The following is a 19,185-nucleotide window of genomic DNA, read 5'->3' on the forward strand; positions in this document are numbered from 1 at the left end:
TCCAGCCCTCTTCTGACCTCTGCAGGCATTGTACTCACACGCTACAGACAAACATGCAGGAAAAACAAAGACTCCTATGTATGAAAAAAAAAAGTCCAACTCCAAACTTCTGGGTGCCTGCATGGATTTGCTCAACACCCTTCAGATAAAGGTCTCCATCTCTCTCTACACTGCTGCAAAGGTAGCAGCCTCATTCTTTTTTTTTTTTAAGAGTTATTTGTTATTAAATCTTAAGTACACTGTAGCTGTCTTCAGACAGACCAGAGAGGGTGTCAGATCTCATTACAGATGGTTGTGAGCCACCATGTGGTTGCTGGGATTTGAACTCAGGACCTTTGGAAGATCAGCCAGTGCTCTTAACCGCTGAGCCACCTCTCCAGCCCAGCAGCCTCATTCTTAAGTTACTAGTAAAATGCACATGAACTTTCCATGACAGTAGAGATGTATTGCAGATGGTACTGCCTTCCTTACCATGCACAAGGTTCAATTCCTAGCCCTCAAACCAAAACAACTCTTTACTCCAAATTTCTATTACCTGCTGAACCCCATCAGCCTCATAATTGAATTCTGCACGTATCTTAACTCTTGAGTTTCCAAAGAATTCAGTACATTTTTGCCAAATTTACATTAGTAATTACCCACATCCACCATCTTTGGATTGCCACTTGTTTCAGCAGGCCAGTCTGGTAGTTCATGCTGACAGACTTTCCCCTTCATTTTGTGTATGCAATTCGCTGTAGGGTCCCAGCCCCCCCCCCTTTCTGTGCTGAGGATCAAAGTCCCCATCAGTAGGTCTCAATCACTAAACATTACAACCCTTCTGCCCCACCTCCCACCAAGCTCTAAAACCTCACACTACTGCTGAAAACACTCGCCCCCACTTCAGTTAGGCAGACCCCAGATTTATCTTGCTATTTATTAACCTTATAAATGACTTGAGAAATCAAATGTTTTGTTGAATAAACTGGACCCAGAATAACTTTTGAAAACGGTCAAGTTTTATATTACATGGCCAACTCCAGTCTTAAGAATGGCTATTCAACTCCATGCTGAGGGAAAAAACAAAAACAGGGCTGGAGAGCTGGCTCAGCGGCTAAGAGCATTGACTGCTCTTCCCAAGGTCCTGAGTTCAAATCCCAGCAACCACATGGTGGCTCACAACAATCTGTAATGGGACCCAATGCCCTCTTCTGGCTTCAGTGTATTCATACAAATAGAGATGACTTAAAAAAAAAAAGTAAAAGAAAAAGAAAAAAAAAAATCAAACAACAACACAACAACAGAGCATGTTTTCTTTGCAGGGTAAATTACAAAATGATCTTCTGTTTTTGACATTATTTCTAGTCGAGGAAAATAAATAGTACTCATAAGCTCTGATAATGTCCCCCCTGAGTGACTGGAGGGCAAAAAAATTAAAATATATGAACTATCAAAAATATTCAAGATTCGCGTCACCTGGTCACATCTGGAAGCCACTGGGCAGTTAAGCTGGGCCACTCCAGGGCATGGGTCATCACCAAATCATAAAGAAAAGGGGTGTTCTTCTTCCATATTTTGTACTCCTCGTTGATCACCCGTTCTTCCACTGCGTCGTCAAAGGCCGCTAAAATGTTTTTAAAAGACAAATCAAGTTAGCGAACGTAAACGGAAAGGGCACAAACCTCTCCAAGCCACCGGCGTAGCGCCCGGATTTTGACAACGAAATGGAGATTCATCTTAATCTCCCAGGTCGCGGGCACCAACGCCACTCTCGGCCGCGGCGGGCCGGAAGTCCTGGGGCCACCCCAGCCGGACACTCCGTTACTCCTTCGGGGGCCGATGGTGTCCAACCCCGAACGAAGCACGGTGGCGCGCGCCAAGTCCGCCAAACCCGGGGAGGAGACCTGCGCATCGAGCCTGGGGATGGAGAGCGGCGCCCCGAGTCTCGGCAGGCAGAGGGACCGGCAGGGAGCCTCGTAGTCGCCTAGGCCGGAGACCTGGCGTCGCCTCGCATCCGCTCCGGAGGAGCTGCTGCGCCGTTAGCCCGCCCCGCCGGGGAGCTCAGTCCTCAGGCCGGCGTCGCTGGGACGAGGCTCGCCAGAGTCGGGCCTGCTCTCCGTCTCAGGCCGCGTAACAGGCCACGACACAGCCCTACAAGCCAGCACCGTCCCTTCCGAGCCGGCCTCGGCACACTCACCTTCCTTGTCAGCCATGGCGGCAGGAGAGCCGGGAGGGGTTGGGGGATCCCGGGGTCGTGCGTTGCAGGAGGGGCGGGGAGGCTACGAGCGCTCCACTCCGCGCGCGCGGCCTCTATTGTTTCCTGCGGCCCGTGCGTAGGGGGCCGGCTCGCGTGCCTTCGCGCCAACACCGACCAATGAGAAAGCGCGGGTCTGAGGGGTGGGCGGAGCATCCGCCTCGCGGCCTATGGAGACGCTCGAGAGTCGTTTTCTCCAGAGTCCCGAGGCGCGCGCGCTCCGCCCCTTCTCTCTCCCCCACCCCCCACCACAGTCCGGAGACTTCCACGGATTGCGCGCGCGCCCCGCCTGCCGGGATGAGGCCCGTGCAGATCACGTGACATACACCCTACACGCTCATGCGCAGCCATCTTCTTAGCAGGCCGTTATGCTGACAACTCCCTCAGGGTAGCGAAAGAATTTGGAAGTGTTTCCGGGTCTGGTTAGCAACTCGGAGGGCCAGACGAGGAGAAAACGCATCACCGTTTAGACTTACAGGTGCCTAATTCAAGGTGGCGTCTTTTAACTGACTCCCTCGGTACTAATAGTGATGAGTGCAGGAAATAAGATGCTGGTCTCTAAAACATGTTATAAAAGCGGCAGGACCGAGCCTGGCAGCCCGGCAGCCCGGCAGCCGCAAGCGGGTATATCCTTCCGCGAGCTTGCAGAATGGAGTCCTGGTCCTTTTAGACCCGCTGCCAAGGGGGTGGGGTGTAGAGCGGAAGTTATGGCGCGGGGCCGAAGTCTGGCTGATGAAGGGCGGAAGTAAGAGTACCAACTCCGCAATCATGGCTCAAGAGGAGGAAGATGTTAGAGATTACAATTTGACGGAGGAACAGAAGGCGACCAAGGACAAGTATCCTCCAGTCAATCGAAAATATGAATGTGAGTAGGTGGCCCACATCTCTTGCATTCGGACAACCTGCGGCTTCCTGCTTCGCCCACTTCTTTGCCCTAAAGGTGCTCTGGCGTGATCACAGTGTGCCCCTCTTTGGACCCAATTTAGGGGGAAAGTGAAGAAAAAGATCACCTTACTAGAGAATGAAGAAACCCGAGGCCGTATCCCCTGCCCCCATCCATTCTAAAAGTCCATGTGTGCCTGAATCACACTTACCTTTGGGGATAGAGTTAAATGGTGTGGCGCTGGTCCAACATTTATCATTGTAAATTATACTTGTGCATTAGTTGTATTTTTAAGTGATTTCTGGGTTGTCCTCGAGTTTCTCCCAGTAGGGAATAGTGTGACCAGGTTAGAGTAATCAAGACATACCTTTTTCTGTGCGTGCGTGCGTGCGTACGTGTGTGTCCACAGCCCAAGATTGGATCTTATTACGTACTGCAACTTTTGCATCACGTTAAATTTTTTTGAAAGATAAAAATTTAGCCGGGGGCTGGTGAGATGACTCAGTGGGTAAGAGCACCCGACTGCTCTTCCGAAGGTCAGGAGTTCAAATCCCAGCAACCACATGGTGGCTCACAACAAGATCTGACTCCCTCTTCTGGAGTGTCTGAGGACAGCTACAGTGTATTTACATATAATAAATAAATAAATATTTAAAAAAAAAATTTAGCCGGGTAGTGGTGGCGCACGCCTTTAATCCCAGCACTTGGGAGGCAGAGGCAGGCGGATTTCTAAGTTCGAGGCCAGCCTGGTCTGCATAGTGAGTTCCAGGACAGCTAGAGCTACAGAGTAAGGCCCTGTCTCAGAAATAAAGAAATTTCTTATGTCTTTAATGGACATCCTAGACTAGTAGTCTACCCCTGAGCTATAATGGCTTCTGCCCTACAGTAGTCTTTGAGTATAGGGTTCCTGAGATTAAAAAATTTGAGAACCACCCTATATAGCAATGTATCATCTTTTTTAAAAAGTTGAAAGAATTGAGTATAATTTACCTATGCCCCAGTAAAGTGTTAAGTACTTTCCTTTTTGTGTGTGTGACAGGATTTCACTCTAACCCTCACTGACCTGGAACTCACTAGGTGATTCCCTGGTGCTGGAATCACAGACATGGTCCACCACACCTGGCCCAGATTATTATTGTTGCTAAACAGATCTCCCGGTGTAAGCAGCCCTAGTTTCCAGATAGACCAGTTCTGCCATCTTAGAAAGCTTCCTCAGTTCCTTTCCAGCCTCCTATCCCTGAAGCCACCATTGTTATAGTTTGGATTTCTGGAGTAGAGTTTTCTGTGTTAGAGATTCACATAAGTGGACTCATGCTCTTGGTTCCTTTATGTGTAGCTCATTTATCCCAGTCAAAGGTCACACAGGTAGACACAAGTCGAAGTGAGTATGGTTAAGTACAGGCGCCGTAAGAGCTGAGAGTCATTCCAGTTCACATAGAGACTGTTCTACATGGAGAATGAGGGGGGACAGAGCAAGGGCTCCTACAGTCAGGGGAGGGACAGAGTACAAAGGGCTAGTCACTGTAGTCACTGGCCAAGGCCACTTATGCCTGCTCCCTGCCACTTTTAGAAGCTTGAGTCCTGGCCTCCCACAGACTAGAGACAAGAGGCCCGGGTTGTGGGGATGATAACATTTCAAAGAACAGGTCTTTAGGGAAGATTGTTCAGATCTGGAAGGGATACAGAGTCACAGTTTTAAGGCTTTTTGGTACTTGCTGTAAAATAGGGAGATTCAGAGCCTCTTATCAAGCATTGGCTAGAACAAAGAGAGAATTCTACAGCCTTCATCAGGCTTTCCTCAGGCAAGCATTTTAATGAAGGCTTCTGCTCTCTCCTAAAGATGTGGCCCGATGCTATTAGAAGCCATGCTAGAGTTTGCTTAACTACAGTGTTTTGATGCAGGCATTATACTAAGAGTTCTGCAGATTTATAATAATGCTTATATCAGTTATTTATTTTGTTGTAGCAGGGAAAACACTCTGCCAGTGACCTCCATTCCTAGCTCCCTCCTCCTTTTAAAATTAGTTTCATTGGGGTTTGTGGTATTTTTAAGCATGGCGTTCTATGTACCTCAACACGTGAGCTCAATACATATATCAGATTGGCCTCAAACTTGTGGTCCCCCTGTCTAAGTCTACTGAAAACCTTAGTTGCACTACCAGGTCTACCAGCTTTACTGTTCTCTATGGACTCCAGGCCTCTCTCTCTCCCTCCCTCCCTCCCTTCTTTCATCTCTTTGCTTTACTTTGTGTTTCATGCTCACTATAACATCAAGAACATAGCACACATTAGGCAAGTACTCTATCACTGAGCCACATCCCCAAGCAGCATTCAGGGCTTCTGTTAAGTGACCTCTGAGAATACCTGCTAGTGGGGAGAATTGCTGGTTGCTGTGGCACACATGCTTAATCCTGGAGCTCTGGAGACAGAGGCAAGACAATCTATTCCAGGCTGGTCTACATAGAGAATTGCAGGCCAGCCAGGACTACAGCCATAGACCCCATCTCAAAGCAAAACAAGTGAAAAGAATTGATGTAAACCATGGACAGGCAACAGACAGACGGAAAAGGAGGAGACGCAGTCGGGCATGTAGTAGAGCTGTTGTGGTCTGTCCGTCCTGTAGGAACGCTCATTGTACATCCTGTGCAATTGGCTTTCCTGAACTATTTTGTGTTCAGAATTCAACTAGTTAGTCAGGAAAAGTAACTGATGATCGGAAATATTTTCTGAGAGGCCAATGTATATATATATATATATATTGATAAAGACACCTGACCAACATGAGGTTGGCAGTACCACCCAGGTGGGCCTTGAACTGTGCTCAGTGATTATCTGGCTTCAAGCTCGAGCTGGGACTGCAGGGACCCCTTGCTGTACACAACTTAGATGTTTTAGGCTACCTAGAAGAAGCAGGGCATGGTGGTACGTGCTTGTACCCCAGCACTTGGGGCAGGAGGATCAGACTAGCCTGAAGTGCATAGGGAGACCCTGTGTCTAAAACCAAAGCACGATGAGACAAAATACCAAAAGCCTCCTGCCTTGGTACTTTCCACAAGTTATCCTTCATTTAAGTATAAACTTGAGAGTTGGGTGACTTTGTTTTTGAACTAATACTAGGAGAGGTTTAAGTTTATTACGTACAGAGCACAAGGCCTAACTGCCTCATGTTTTCCGACTTTTAAGAAATGGTTCCTAATTTTTAAAAAAGGTTTGCTTATGTTTTATCTGTTGGAGTGTTTTGAGAGATGTATCTATGTGCACCATATGCATGCCTCGTACCCATGAAGGCCACAGATCCCCTGGAATTGGAGTTACAAAGTGGTTGTGGGCCACCATGTGGTTGTGAGCCACCATTCGGTTCTAGAAACCAAATCCCTACTCTCTGCAAGAGCAGCAAGTGTTCCTAATTGGTGGACTACCTCTCCATCGCTATCATTTTTGTTTGCTTTAACTTTACTTCCTAGGTGTGATGTGTCAGTGTGTGTGTGCACATGTCATAGAAGTCAGACAGCCTTGGGCGTCAGTCCTTTTCTGCGTTCTTTGAGACAAGATCTCTTGGGCGCTGGTAAGCCTGGCTAGCTGGCCCAGGAATGTCTAGAATCAGTTCTCAGCCTTCCTGAGGCTACAACCTTTTAATTCAGTTCTTTATGTTGTGCTGACCCCACCCATAAAATGATTTGTTACTACTACATAGCTGTAATTTTGCTACTGATATGAATCATAATGTAAATAAATATCTGTGGTTTCCCATGGTCTTAGGAGGCCCACAGGTTGAGAACCACCAGTTCTGTAGCTGCTTATCTCCTCCTCCAGGTTCTTGTCAGCGCGCTAGGAGGGTGGATGTTTGTGCTGCTGTGTGTGATGTTAGCATGGGTTCTCAAGATCAGAACTTGTATCATACTGCCTTGTGTAGCATGCACTTTACCTACTGAGCTAGCTCGCTCTCTCTCTGTCTCTCTCTCTCTTTCACACTCACTGTGTATAAGAAGGGGGATGAGGATGCATATATATATATATATATATATATATATATATATATATATATACACCACAGTATACATATGGAAGTCAAGGGACAATTTTCAGAGTCAATTTTCTCTTTCCACATGTGGTCCAGTACAGCAAGTACAAGCTTTTAGTCACTGAGCCATCCCCTTCCCCCCACCCCTGTCAAAGAAGTGGTGTCATTGCTGGCGGTGGCAGCACACTTCTTTGATCCCAGCACTCAGGAGGCAGAGGCAGGCAGATCTCTGAGTATGAGGCCAGCCTGGCCCACAGAGAGAGTTCCAGGACAGCCAGGGCTACACAGAGAAACCCTAACTCAGAATGAATGAGTGAATGGATATGGCTGTTACTGTGTACCCAGGTTGTCTTAGTAGCCTAGGCTAGGCTGGAATCTATATCTACCTGCCTTAGCCACTTAAGTATGAACCTGCTCTCCAGCTAGGATGATGTTCTTAGTGAGTAGCAGTGAATGAGAGTGTTTGCTGCCTGTCAGTACTCTAGAGTTACTTCTGTATGGTTTCAGAGTCAAGGTCAGTGACTTACCCACTTTCCCTCTCTCCCTCAGATTTGGATCATACGGCTGATGTCCAGTGAGTACACCAGAGTTGTTCTTTGGAACTGTCTTTAAATAGAATGAATGCTTTAATTTTTTTAAGGATTTATTTATTTTATGTATATGAGTACACTGTAGCTGTCTTCAGACACTCCAGAAGAAGGCATCAGAAATGTGAGCCACCATGTGGTTGCTGGGATTTGAACTCAGGACCTCTGGAAGAGCAGCCAGTGCTCTTAACTGCTGAGCCATCTCACCAGCCCCTCCATCTTTTCTTTTTTGAGATAGGATCTTACTGTGTAGCATTGGCTGGCCTGGAATTTGTTATATAGGCCAGGCTAGCCTGAAACTTGTAGAGATATGCCTTTTTCTGCCTTCTGAGTGTTGGGATTAAAGGTGTGCCCGAGCATATAATTACATTTTATTTTGTGGGGTATGTGTGTAAAAGACATGAGTGCCACGGTGTATGGGCAGAAGTCAGAGGTCAGTTCTTTCCTTCCACTGCAGTGTCAGGCTTGGTGGCAAGTATCTTTACCTTCTGGCCCAAGCGTAATTCCATTTTTTTCCTTTGATTTTGTTGTTTTAAATCTGAAATGATGATTTACAAACATCCTATATGGGTGTCGTCAAATTAGACATGTAGTTTATATTTATGAAGCTGATTTTCTTTTGCTTTACTGTGGGATTTTCTGTCTTGTAATTGATTATGCACATACTGTGGCCTCTTTTATTTGTTGTAATTTAAACTTTGTAATTTTTAGGTTACACGCATGGGGAGACACTCTGGAGGAAGCATTTGAACAGTGTGCCATGGCCATGTTTGGTTACATGACAGATACTGGGACTGTGGAGCCCCTCCGCACCGTGGAAGTAGAAACCCAAGGTAACTGCTCTATTCACAAGGAAAAGTTATGGCATGAGTGGACGTTGTTCTTCATGATCTGAGTGTATTGTCGCAGGAAGAGCCTCAGGGTGGATTCTGAACTTTACTAATGTCGCCTGCTGTGGTCCTTTCCACTCTGTAGGGGACGACCTGCAGTCTCTGCTGTTTCACTTTTTGGACGAGTGGCTTTACAAGTTCAGCGCTGATGAGTACTTCATACCCCGGGTAAGCGCAAGGCTTTGCTTTTTGGGGTTTTTTTTGCTGAGCAAGTAGGCTGTTGGTTCACATTTTAAAATTGAACAAGTAATTCAAGGTAAGACATAGGGTCCAAAAGCCAGTCCATTGAGATAGTGAGATAATGTTGAGTTATATAATTTACAGGGTTTTTAAAAGAAGTTTTGTTTAGTTTATGTATAGTTGTTTTGCCTGCATGCACATCTGTGCACCAAGTGCATGCAGTGTCAGTGAAGGCCTGAAGAGGGCATCATAGCCCTGCTTCCGTAATCACAAACAGATGTGACTTACCATAGAGGTGCTGAGAAGCAATTCTGGGTCCTCTGCAAGAGCAGCCAGTGCTGTTAACTGCTGAGTGATTTCTCCAGCTCCATGTAGGTCCTTATTGACTAACCTGTTTGCCTAGGTATATTCATTCTCTCTTTCTCTCTCCCTCTCTGACTGTGAAGTATTTGATATCACGAAGGGCTGGAGAGAGCATTTACTAAGCCAGCATGGTCAGCAAGCCATTCATTATACCACTCAGGAAGCAGAGGCATGAGGAACTGAGTTCCAGGCCAGCCTGGTTTACAGAGCAGTTCTAGGTCTGTCAGGACTACATATTGAGCCTGATCCAAACAAAAAAAGGGGGGGGGGGGGGCTGGGCAGTGCACCTGTGAGCTGTGTTCAGGTCCACATGTCCAGCTGTTGCCTTTGAAGTTTCGTGCCTCTGTCCTAAGTTCAACAATTGATGATTTTAGACTTCTTAATAAAAACAAACAGAAAAGGCCAAATGCAAATTGCTTACTGCTGCCAACCTCTAGGACACGTCTCCAGCACCTGACACACATTCCCTTTGTGTTACAGAAATCCTCCAGTCTCTCATTTGTCAGCTCCATCCATCACATGTATCCACTGGGTCACTCATCCTACAGACTGGATGTATGCAGTGTTGTGTTATAGATGGATCCTACCCCACCCCAGACAGGGTTTCTCTGTGCCACTATTGCTTCTCTGTTTCTTCTGTTTTTTGTTTGCTTTGTTGAAAGTAACAATTATCTGTCCAGTGGTTGTAGCTCACTTGGAAGAATGCTGACTTAGCGTTCTAAAAGCCCTGGTTTCAATCCCCAGCACTCCATAAAACCAGGCGTGGTGACACATGCTTGTGATCCCACCACTGCAAAGATGAAGGCAGAGGGTCCATAATGCATACTTTTCCTTGGCTATATTTTGAGGCTAACATGAGTAATATAAGACCTTGTTTCAAAAACATTTTAAAATAAGATAAATAACATTTTTTCCTCTTTAGGAAGTGAAAGTACTTAATATTGATCAGAAAAATTTCAAGTTACGATCCATTGGGTAAGTATTCAAACTAGCTAGTCACAAAAGATGTTAAACTATATAAATAAATATATATATATAATGTACGTATATATGTCTATATGTGTATATGGCTTGTATAAATGGTGAGTCAGGGGAGCATTGCACTTAGGCTTGGTAGGTTGACCTGCATAGACCCCTAGGAGTGGGAGCCAATCTGAGCTTTACAAACTCAGAAACTAGGGAAATAAATTTCTCTCTAGATTTGTAAGCTTGAATTTTTAAAAATTTATTTTAATCCAAGCAGTCGTGGTGCACGCCTTTAATCCCAGCACTCAGGAGGCAGAGGCAGGCAGATTTCTGAGTTCAAGGCCAGCCTGGTCTACAGAGTGAGTTCCAGGACAGCCAGGGCTACACAGAGAAACCCTGTCTTGGGGGAAAAATGTATTATCTATGGGTGTTTGCTTGTATGTATGTGTACCACATGCATGTCTTGTGCCTGCAGAGGGTCTACTGTAATTAGAGTAAAGACAGTTATGAGCTGCCATGTGGTTGCTGGCGATTGAACCTGGGCTCTCTCGAAGAGCAGCCAGTGCATGTAACCTCTGAACCAGCAGCACTCCAGCCGTCAATTGTTTTTATGATGAAAAACTTTGTATTTATAATTAGCAGCTGCACTCAACTAGATGATTCCAGTTTGTTTGTTTGGTTGGTTGGTTGATTTGGCTTTTCAAGTCAGGATTTCCCTGTGTAGCTCTGGCTGTCCTGGAATTTGCTCTGTCGTCCTTGCTAGCATTTAACTCAAGGAGCCATCTGCCTCCCAGTGCTGGGATTCAATGTGTGCTACCATGCTCAGCTTGATCCCAGTTTGCTAGCAGCATTGAAAGCATCGTAGTCTAGAGTCATGGCTTTCTCCTCCATTAGGCCTGTGTAGTTCATTCCCCACCCCTACCCTGCCATCTCCTTTAGGGTCTCCAGTGTGAGACCACACTTACAAGCCTTACTGTAAAATGTACAGGATAAAATAAAAAGAGAAAATTGTAGAAATAATAACCATGTTTGACTTTCCTTCTCAAGGTGGGGAGAAGAGTTCTCACTGTCCAAGCACCCTCAGGTATGTTCACACAGCCAACCTAGAAAGCATTTCGTCTACATGCGTGAAAGTAAACTTTGGCTTTGTTTGTTTATGATTTATTTTTATTTTATGTACATTGGTGTTTTGCTTGCACGTATGTCTGTGTGAGGGTGTCTGATCACTGAGTTACAGACAGTTGTGAGCTGTCCTGTGGGTGTTGAGAACTGAACCCAGGTCCTCTGGAAGAGCAGTCAATGCTCTTAACTGCTGAGCCATCTCTCCACTTCCATAAACCTTAGGGGTTTTTTTGTTTGTTTTTTGTTTTGGTTTTTTGAGACAGGGTTTCTCTGTGTAGCCCTGGCTGTCCTGGAACTCCCTCTGTAGACCAGGCTGGCCTCGAACTCAGAAATCCGCCTGCCTCTGCCTCCCGAGTACTGGGATTAAATGCGTGTGCCACAACACCCGGCCTTTTTTTTTTTTTTTTTTTAAGCTTTATTTATTATTGTACATAAGTACACTGTAGCTGTTTTCAGACACTGCCAAAAGAGGGCATCAGATCTCATTACAGGTGATTGTGAGATACCATGTGGTTGCTGGGATTTGAACTCAGGACCTTTGGAAGAGCAGTCAGTGCTCCTATCCACTGAGCTACCTTGCCAGCCCATGGAGTCTCCTTTCTTTCTTTCTTTCTTTTTTTTTTTTTATTAAGATTTATTTATTATAATAAATAAGTACACTGTAGCTGTTTTCAGATGCACCAGAAGAGGGCATCAGATCTCATTATAGGTGGTTGTGAGCCACCATGTGGTTGCTGGGATTTGAACTAAGAACCTCCACTGAGCCACCACACCAGCCCCGGAATCTCCTTTCTTTTCTCCTCTAGATGATGGAAATTATAAGTAATGGGCACCAGAGGCTTAGTTTCGCCTACAATGAAGAGGCTGGGGTAGATGTTCTTTCTTTGTCTCTCACTGGGAAATTAATTTAGAGCTTTATGCAAGCTACACAGGTGCTCCACTACCGAAATACATCTCCAGGCCTCTTTTTAACTTTTTGGAACACGGGGGCCTAGTGGCACACACCTTTAATCCCAGCACACAGGAGGCAGAGGCAGGTAGATCTGAGTTCAAGGATAGCTTGGTCTATATAACAAGTTTCAGGAAAAACAGGACTGTATAGAGACCTATCTTAAACAAACATTCTTTTGGAAATGACTACAGAAAAGGGGACAGATTGGTAACACAGTAGTAGCTGGGGTCAGGGTGTGGTTAATAAAGGAGAAGGATTTTATTTCATGTGGCTTTAGTTAGGAGGTTGTAGCTTATTTATATGCAAATGGGAATGAGTAAGAAGGGAGGGGTATATTGGTACACTGGAAAGGAAGAGGATGTGGAGCATTGGTGAATGGTGATGTGGACTCAGTTGGTAGGTATAGAATTGGTGCCACTCTTCCCACTGCAGGAAGGCAGATGTGAGGGCAGAGCGATGGCGAGGTGGCTGTGGATGTATGAGCTACTTCTCCTAGTACTTTCTTCAAGTTAGGGTTTCATTGTGTACCCTGGCTGTCCTGGAACTTGCCATGTAGACCAGGCTGGCCACACAAGTTGGTTCTTTTTTTTTTTTTTTTTTTTTGGTTTTTCGGTTTTTCAAGACAGGGTTTCTCTGTGTAGCCTTGGCTGTCCTGGCACTTACTTTGTAGACCAGGCTGGCCTCGAACTCAGAGATACGCCTGCCTCTGCCTCCCGAGTGCTGGGATTAAAGGCGTGCACCACCACGCCTGGCCACAAGTTGGTTCTTATTGATAGCTTTTATTCTCTAAGAAACATGTTGACTGAGAGAATGGAGGGGAGATGCCTGCAGAGAAAATGTGAATTGTCCTTGTGGGGAGAAAAGCTGCCCATGTAGCTCACTGGTCAGGAAACATCCGTTTGAGATGTGGATAGACATACATGGTGATACCGTCAGGAACGTGATAATAGCAGAGGGAAGACAGTGACCTCAGTCACCCCTGTGCATCTTCTCATGCTGTTGGCATTAGAGCCAGCAGGTGCCATTCACTATGACCTGGCATATTTTGTAGCACTCAGAATTATTACAGATTCTTTTTAGAGTAGGAAGGAACTTAAGAAGACATCTAATACTTTTGTTCTAAACTGGGACAGGGGTGGGGTATATCATGTATCAGAATCCTGGGAGAGCTGACCTGGGAAACTAAAGAGAAGAATCTCAAAGAACAGGCTGAGGGCTCGGCCTGAGGTCCAGACATAAGGAAGTAGAGAGGGAGAAGACGAGCCTTGGCCAGCGTGGCGAGCTTGTGTTGTTTGATCTGACACATTTTATAGCTAAAACACAAACCCTTGCCCAGCCAGGTCAGATGGCTTCCCTGACCAGCTGGGCCCCGAGCCTCTTTAGCACCGACTCCAGTCCCGTGCTCTCCCTGCAGCATTCCCTGCGGCTCACGTCTCCAGCACATGCTGCCGCACTGACTTGATAACCACCAGTCTCTTGTTTCATAATTACAGTTTGACTTCCTGCCAGCTCCTGCTGGAGATATCCTAATTCCATTTTCATTTTCCATTTAACTCTAATTTTAGGGAACAGAAGTCAAGGCAATAACGTACTCAGCAATGCAAGTCTATAATGAAGAGAAGCCAGAAGTGTTTGTGATCATCGACATTTAAAATACCAAAGAGGGAAAAGACTCGTGAAGAGCTGATTTGTTTTCTTCCGTTTGAGAGGATGTGATGACTCATTTTCTATAGTATCTATGCTAAATGGAAATACGGAACTGTACATTTAAAGTGTGGCTTTCAGAAATGGAAAACCAGTGTGTAGCAGTGGTCTCTAGATAATGAATTCCTCGGTTTTTGAGGAGCAGTCTTGTACTTGGTCATTTGAGCAGGAGCAGCAGGTGCCTTACATTGTTTGTTTGTTTTTTGAGTTATGCCATTTTTCTTTCTTTTTTTTCAATTTTTTATTTGGTATTTTCTTCATTTACATTTCAAATGCTATCCCGAAAGTTCCCTGTGCCCTCCCCACTGCCCTGCTCCCCTACCCACCCACTCCCACTTCTTGGCCCTGGCGTTCCCCTATACTGAGGCATATAAAGTTTGCAAGACCAAGGGGCCTCTCTTCCCAATGATGGCCAACTAGGCCATCTTCTTATACATATGCAGCTAGAGACACGAACTCTGTGGGTACTGGTTAGTTCATATTGTTGTTCCACCTATAGGGTTGCAGATCCCTTTAGCTCCTTGGGTACTTTCTCTAGCTCCTCCATTGGGGGCCCTGTGGTCCATCCAATAGCTGACTGTGAGCATCCACTTCTGTGTTTGCCAGGCACTGGCATAGCCTCACAAGAGACAACTATATCAAGGTCCTTTCAGCAAAATCTTGCTGGCATATGCAATAGTGTCTGTGTTTGGTGGCTGATTATGGGATGGATCCCTGGGTGGGGCAGCCTCTGAATGGTCCATCTTTTCATCTCAGCTCCAAACTTTGTCTCTGTAACTCCTTCCATGGGTACTTTGTTCCCTGTTCTAAGGAGGAATGAGGTATCCACGCATTGGTCTTCCTTCTAGTTGCCTTACTTTGTTCTTCCCTGGAATGCAGGTGCTCCAGCGTGTCTCAGAAGGGACTGCCTGCTGGTGTAAGCAGCCTCCAGGGCCGAATCCAACTTAATGTCATTTGAGCTGGGTATGATAGACATATTATATGCCTGTGATCTCAACACTCAGGATCCTGAATTCAAGGCCAGCTTTGGCTATAGAATGAGTTAAGAGCTAGCCTGGGCAATTGAACATGTCCCTGTCTCAGAAAAGACAGGTGTAGAGACAAGTGTGGAGCAGAGAACATGCTCACCATGTAGGCTGAGGTCATGGTTTTACATTGCTAAGGGGCAGAGCCATCCTCTGTTCCAGTTGGTTCTGAGTAGAACCCTCTAGAAGACTTCTTAGAAGACTCCTGATTTTCTCTCTTCTTTTTAAGCAGCAATACTTAATATTTTCTTAGGATGAATATTTGACATTATATCTTACATATAGACCTTTCTGACATGTAATTTTATTTTGTTTATCTTTTGTTTTTTTTTTTAATTTTATTTATTATTATAGTAAGTACACTGTAGCTATCTTCAGACACACCAGAAGAGGGAGTCAGATCTTGTTACAGATGGTTGTAAGCCACCATGTGGTTGCTGGGATTTGAACTCTGGACCTTCGGAAGAGCAGTCGGGTGCTCTTACCCACTGAGCCATCTCACCAGCCCTCTTTTGGTTTTTTTAAGATAAAGTTTCTCTGTATAACAGAGCCCTGACTCTCCTGGACTCAATTTGTAGACCAGGCTGGCCTTGAGCTCAAAGATCTACCTGCCTCTGCCTCCTGGGTGCTAGGATTAAAAACGTGTACCACCACACCCTCCTGAAATTTCATTTCTTTACTTTTTTGAGACAAGGTTCCACTGTGTAGACCAGGTTGGCCTTGAACTCAAAGTACCTGCCTCCTCCTTCTAAGTACTGGGATTAAAGGTCTGCCCCAACATGCTGCGGTTTTATTAATCCAGTCTATGCATCCAGTTAGAGAACAACCACCACCACCACCACCACCACCACCACCACCACCCAAAAAACCTGTTTTTAACCTATTTAGGGTTGAAGAGATGGCTTAGTGATTAGCAGCTCTTGCTGAGCAATCAGGGCGGGGGTTTGTATCCCAGCACCTATATAAGAAGCTGAGTGTCTGCATACCACTACCTCCAGCTCTGAGACAAGTGGAGATCTTGTCCTGGCTTACTCTGGTCCACGGGTGTCTTCCTGGCTGCTCTCTCATGGCAACCTCATGGTGAATCCTCCTGGTTCTTCCAGGTCTCTCTACACCTTTCTCTTGTCTCTTCCTCCCCTGCTTCCTCCCTCTGTCCCTCCTTTTCCCACACCCTCTCTTGACTCCCTCTCTCCTTGGTCTCCTCCTCTTTTAGTACCCCCAACTATGATCCAAAACCCTGCCCTATTTATTCTCTTCTCCTGCCCAGCTCTGTATTAGCCAATCAGAGGTGTTGGCAAACAGTTTTTACATAACATTAAGATAACCGTGCCATCATCCTGACTGCAAAGAGGGGTCTGGGGCTCATAGAAGTGAGCATCTGAAATACACAGTGCACACCCCCATCCCTAACGCCATCTCAGCCCTTAGACGGTCTTCTGTGACACTGAAATGACAGAATAGATAGATGCTCCATCGCATCCTTACTACAGCCCTTCCCCTCACGTTGTGGTTCATTACAACTTCATAACTTGTTACTTTGCTACTGTTACGAATTACAAGCGAATATTTTTGGAGATGGAGATTCGCCAAAGAGATCGAGATCCACAGGTTGAGAACAACTGCTCTAGCAGGTAAACTGGAGGGAGTTTTGTATAGACAACAAGAAAGCCTTGTTTGTAAAGAGGCGATTTCAACTGCTGGTGGCACTGTGACAGACTGCTGGTGTTCAGGCAGAAGGAACTCTGTAAAACACCATTTGGATTCCAGGCAAGCACCTCTTCATTCCCACAGGTATCCATCATTTTCCACAGACAGAGCTCCTGTCAGCCATTTTCCATTCATCCCTAGCTACAAATGAAGTTGTAATTGTAAGCTCACTGATTAAACGAGGAACTGAGGAAAAAGCACTTCGTAAAAAATACAGCATGACATAAATTTTGTTTCTGTGGTGGTGGTGGTGGTGGTGCCTGGCTGCCCTGGAACTCACTCTGTAGACCAGGCTGGCCTTGAACTCAGAGATCTGTCTGCCACTGTTCCCCAAGTTCTTAGAACTCAAGGCATGTGCCACCACTATCACCTCGCCTCATGACATAAATGTTACAAATTATTCCTTGTGTCTTGTTTTACACAGGATCTTACTGTGTAGCCTTGGCTAGGCTAAAACTCCATATGTATACCATGCTGGCCTCCAATTTACAGAGATCTTCCTGCCTCCCTTGAGTGCTGAGATTAAAAGGCATGAGTCTGGGGCTGGAGAGAGAATTGAGCACTGGTTGAGCCAGGCTCATGTCTTTAATCCCAGCGCTGGGAGGAGAGGCAGCCTGGTCTTCTGAGCAAGTTCCAGGATAGCCAAGGGTGTTACACCGAGAAACCTTGTCTCAAAAAACAAAGTGAAAACAACAACAAAACAACCAAGCACTTGATCTTGTAGAGGAGATCTGGTACAATTCCTAACACCCACCGGGTGGCTAACAACTGAAACTCCATTTCTGGGAGATCAACTGCAGTCCTCTACAGGCATGGCACACATATAGCAGTCATAAGTGCAGGCAAAGCACAAACATAAAATAAAAAATAAATCTTTAAGAGGGAAAAAGGTATGGACCACCACACAAGGTTAGGAATTATTCTTAAAAGCTGACAAGTCCCCTGCACACACGTGTGCTTTAATCCCAGCACTCCAGAGGCAGGCAGAACTTGAGTTTAGGGTAGGTCAGCCTGGCCTACATACTGTTCCAGGCCAGTGGTGCATGGTCCAGCCTCAAATTCAAAACGCAACCTTTTTCAATATTTTTATTTTGTATGGTTGTTTCTATGTGAATGAGTGTTTTGCCTGCATGTAAGTGTGCCATGCAGTACCAGTAGAGGCCACAAGAGGGCACAGGGTCCCCTAGACCCTGTGTAGCAGATGGTTGTTAGTGGCCTTGTCAGGGCTGGGCTCTGACCCAGTGTTAGCAACTGCTGAGCTATTTCTTCAGTTCCACCTCCAGGTTATTTCTTTTTAATTTTAGGGCTTTTGTTTGTTGGGCTTTCTGAGACAAGGTTTCTCCATGTAATCTCAGCCAGGCTGGCTTCAAACTCATCTGGGTGCTTCTGCCTCCCAAGTGCTGGGATTATGGTACACATCACCACACACCCGACTCCAGTTTACTTTTAAAGAGGAAAAGGGTTATATTGAAGGATCTTCATCTTCACCCGCTGACATGGCTCTTAGCAGTGTGTTTCCTGGCTACTTTTGTTATGTATGCGAGTAGTGTATGTACATGGTTGTGTGGGTGTATGGAGGCTGGGACAGTTTGCCCAGTCTTCCTCACCAACTCAGCCCTGTCGGCTCTAGGGGAGCTGGAAGCACCGCATTTTAGCTTGGCTGAATAGCCCAGACAGCTTCCAGCTCCATATGTATTCACCCTCCCACACACACTTGGCTTTGTTATGGGTTCTAGGAATTCAGACTCAGGGTTTCAAGCTTACAGAGCAAGCACTCTGCGCCATAGTTTGTGTATACACCCGTGTGTAGAAGCTCACACATGCACATCTGCATGGCGCTCAATGCTAGCTTCTCGTTCTCTCCCTCAGTTCTTGAGACAGGGTTTCTTCACTGAACCCGGGACTTACTTCTAGGGATCTGCTCATTTCCACACCCCAAGGAGCACTGGGTACATATGGAGCAGCCATGTCTGAATCCTTACATGGGTTCTGAGGACCAAAATTTGGGCCTTCTACCTGCATGGCAAGCACTGGCTTCCTCCTGAGTCATCTCTGCACCGTCACCTTGACCTTGACCTAATTGCACTGTCCCACCAATCAAGATGAGCTCATGAACATGAATTTTAAAAGAATTATCCAGTCTATGTATATGAGTACACTGTCTTCAGACACACCAGAAGAGGGCATCTGATCTCATTGCAGATGGTTGTGAGCCACCATGTGATTGCTGGGAATTGAACCCAGGACCTCTGGAAGAGCAGTCACTGCTCTTAACCACTGAGCATGTCTCCAGCCCCTACATAATTTTTTTAAAAAATATAATTTAAGAAAGATTTGTTTGTATAGGCATGGGTTTTTTGGTTTTGTTTTGTTTTTTTTTCCATTCATATGTCTGTGTACCACATACATGCAATGCCCAGAGACAAGATGAACTCGAGTCACCAACCTGGCTCCTCTGAAAGACTAGGCAGTGCTCTTAACTGCTGAGCGATCTTTCCAGCCACTTTCCAAGAATAGTATTAATTCTATGACAATTCAACTATGGCCAGGTG

General features: G+C 45.8%; 2 protein-coding genes across 5 annotated transcripts in view; one reads left to right on the forward strand and one right to left on the reverse strand.

The window, feature by feature from the left end:
• Rbbp4 (retinoblastoma binding protein 4, chromatin remodeling factor) overlaps positions 1-2,329 on the reverse strand; it is a 28,271-nt gene extending 25,942 nt beyond the window's left edge. For both annotated transcript variants that reach the window (XR_001784111.2, NM_009030.3), the window contains exons 1-2: positions 2,177-2,329; positions 1,456-1,603 (exon numbers count right to left, since the gene is read on the reverse strand). Coding sequence is in view for 1 of the 2 variants with exons in the window: in NM_009030.3 (NP_033056.2) it covers positions 1,456-1,603; positions 2,177-2,192 (164 nt within the window). In the remaining variant the exon portion in view is untranslated. The remainder of the gene's footprint in view (positions 1-1,455; positions 1,604-2,176) is intronic.
• Positions 2,330-2,490: 161 nt separating this feature from the next.
• On the forward strand, positions 2,491-16,830 carry Zbtb8os (zinc finger and BTB domain containing 8 opposite strand). Of its 3 annotated transcripts, none has more exons than XM_006503304.4 (7): positions 2,491-2,711; positions 7,687-7,711; positions 8,436-8,557; positions 8,700-8,782; positions 10,080-10,132; positions 11,171-11,207; positions 13,763-14,110. In XM_006503304.4, exons 3-7 carry the CDS (start codon positions 8,485-8,487, stop codon positions 13,847-13,849), a joined length of 333 nt encoding a protein of 110 aa, XP_006503367.1. In that variant the 5' UTR covers positions 2,491-2,711; positions 7,687-7,711; positions 8,436-8,484; the 3' UTR covers positions 13,850-14,110. The 3 variants fall into 3 exon arrangements, with proteins under 3 accessions (XP_006503367.1, XP_017175850.1, NP_080246.1); NM_025970.4 differs by lacking the exon at positions 2,491-2,711 and adding an exon at positions 2,927-3,098 and having other exon boundaries at positions 13,763-16,830; XM_017320361.2 differs by lacking the exon at positions 10,080-10,132 and having other exon boundaries at positions 2,554-3,098; positions 13,763-13,809.
• Positions 16,831-19,185: the final 2,355 nt, after the last annotated feature.

Source organism: Mus musculus, chromosome 4, assembly GCF_000001635.26.
Source record: "Mus musculus strain C57BL/6J chromosome 4, GRCm38.p6 C57BL/6J".
Lineage (NCBI taxonomy): Eukaryota > Metazoa > Chordata > Mammalia > Rodentia > Muridae > Mus > Mus musculus.

Bases quoted from the DNA above. Each gene is read 5' to 3' on its own strand.
- Zbtb8os (NM_025970.4), top strand. From the start codon at position 3,002: ATGGCTCAAGAGGAGGAAGATGTTAGAGATTACAATTTGACGGAGGAA. The intron at 8,558-8,699 runs GTAACTGCTCTA...TCCACTCTGTAG, and splicing joins CGTGGAAGTAGAAACCCAAG to GGGACGACCTGCAGTCTCTG. The intron at 11,208-13,762 runs GTATGTTCACAC...CTCTAATTTTAG, and splicing joins CACTGTCCAAGCACCCTCAG to GGAACAGAAGTCAAGGCAAT.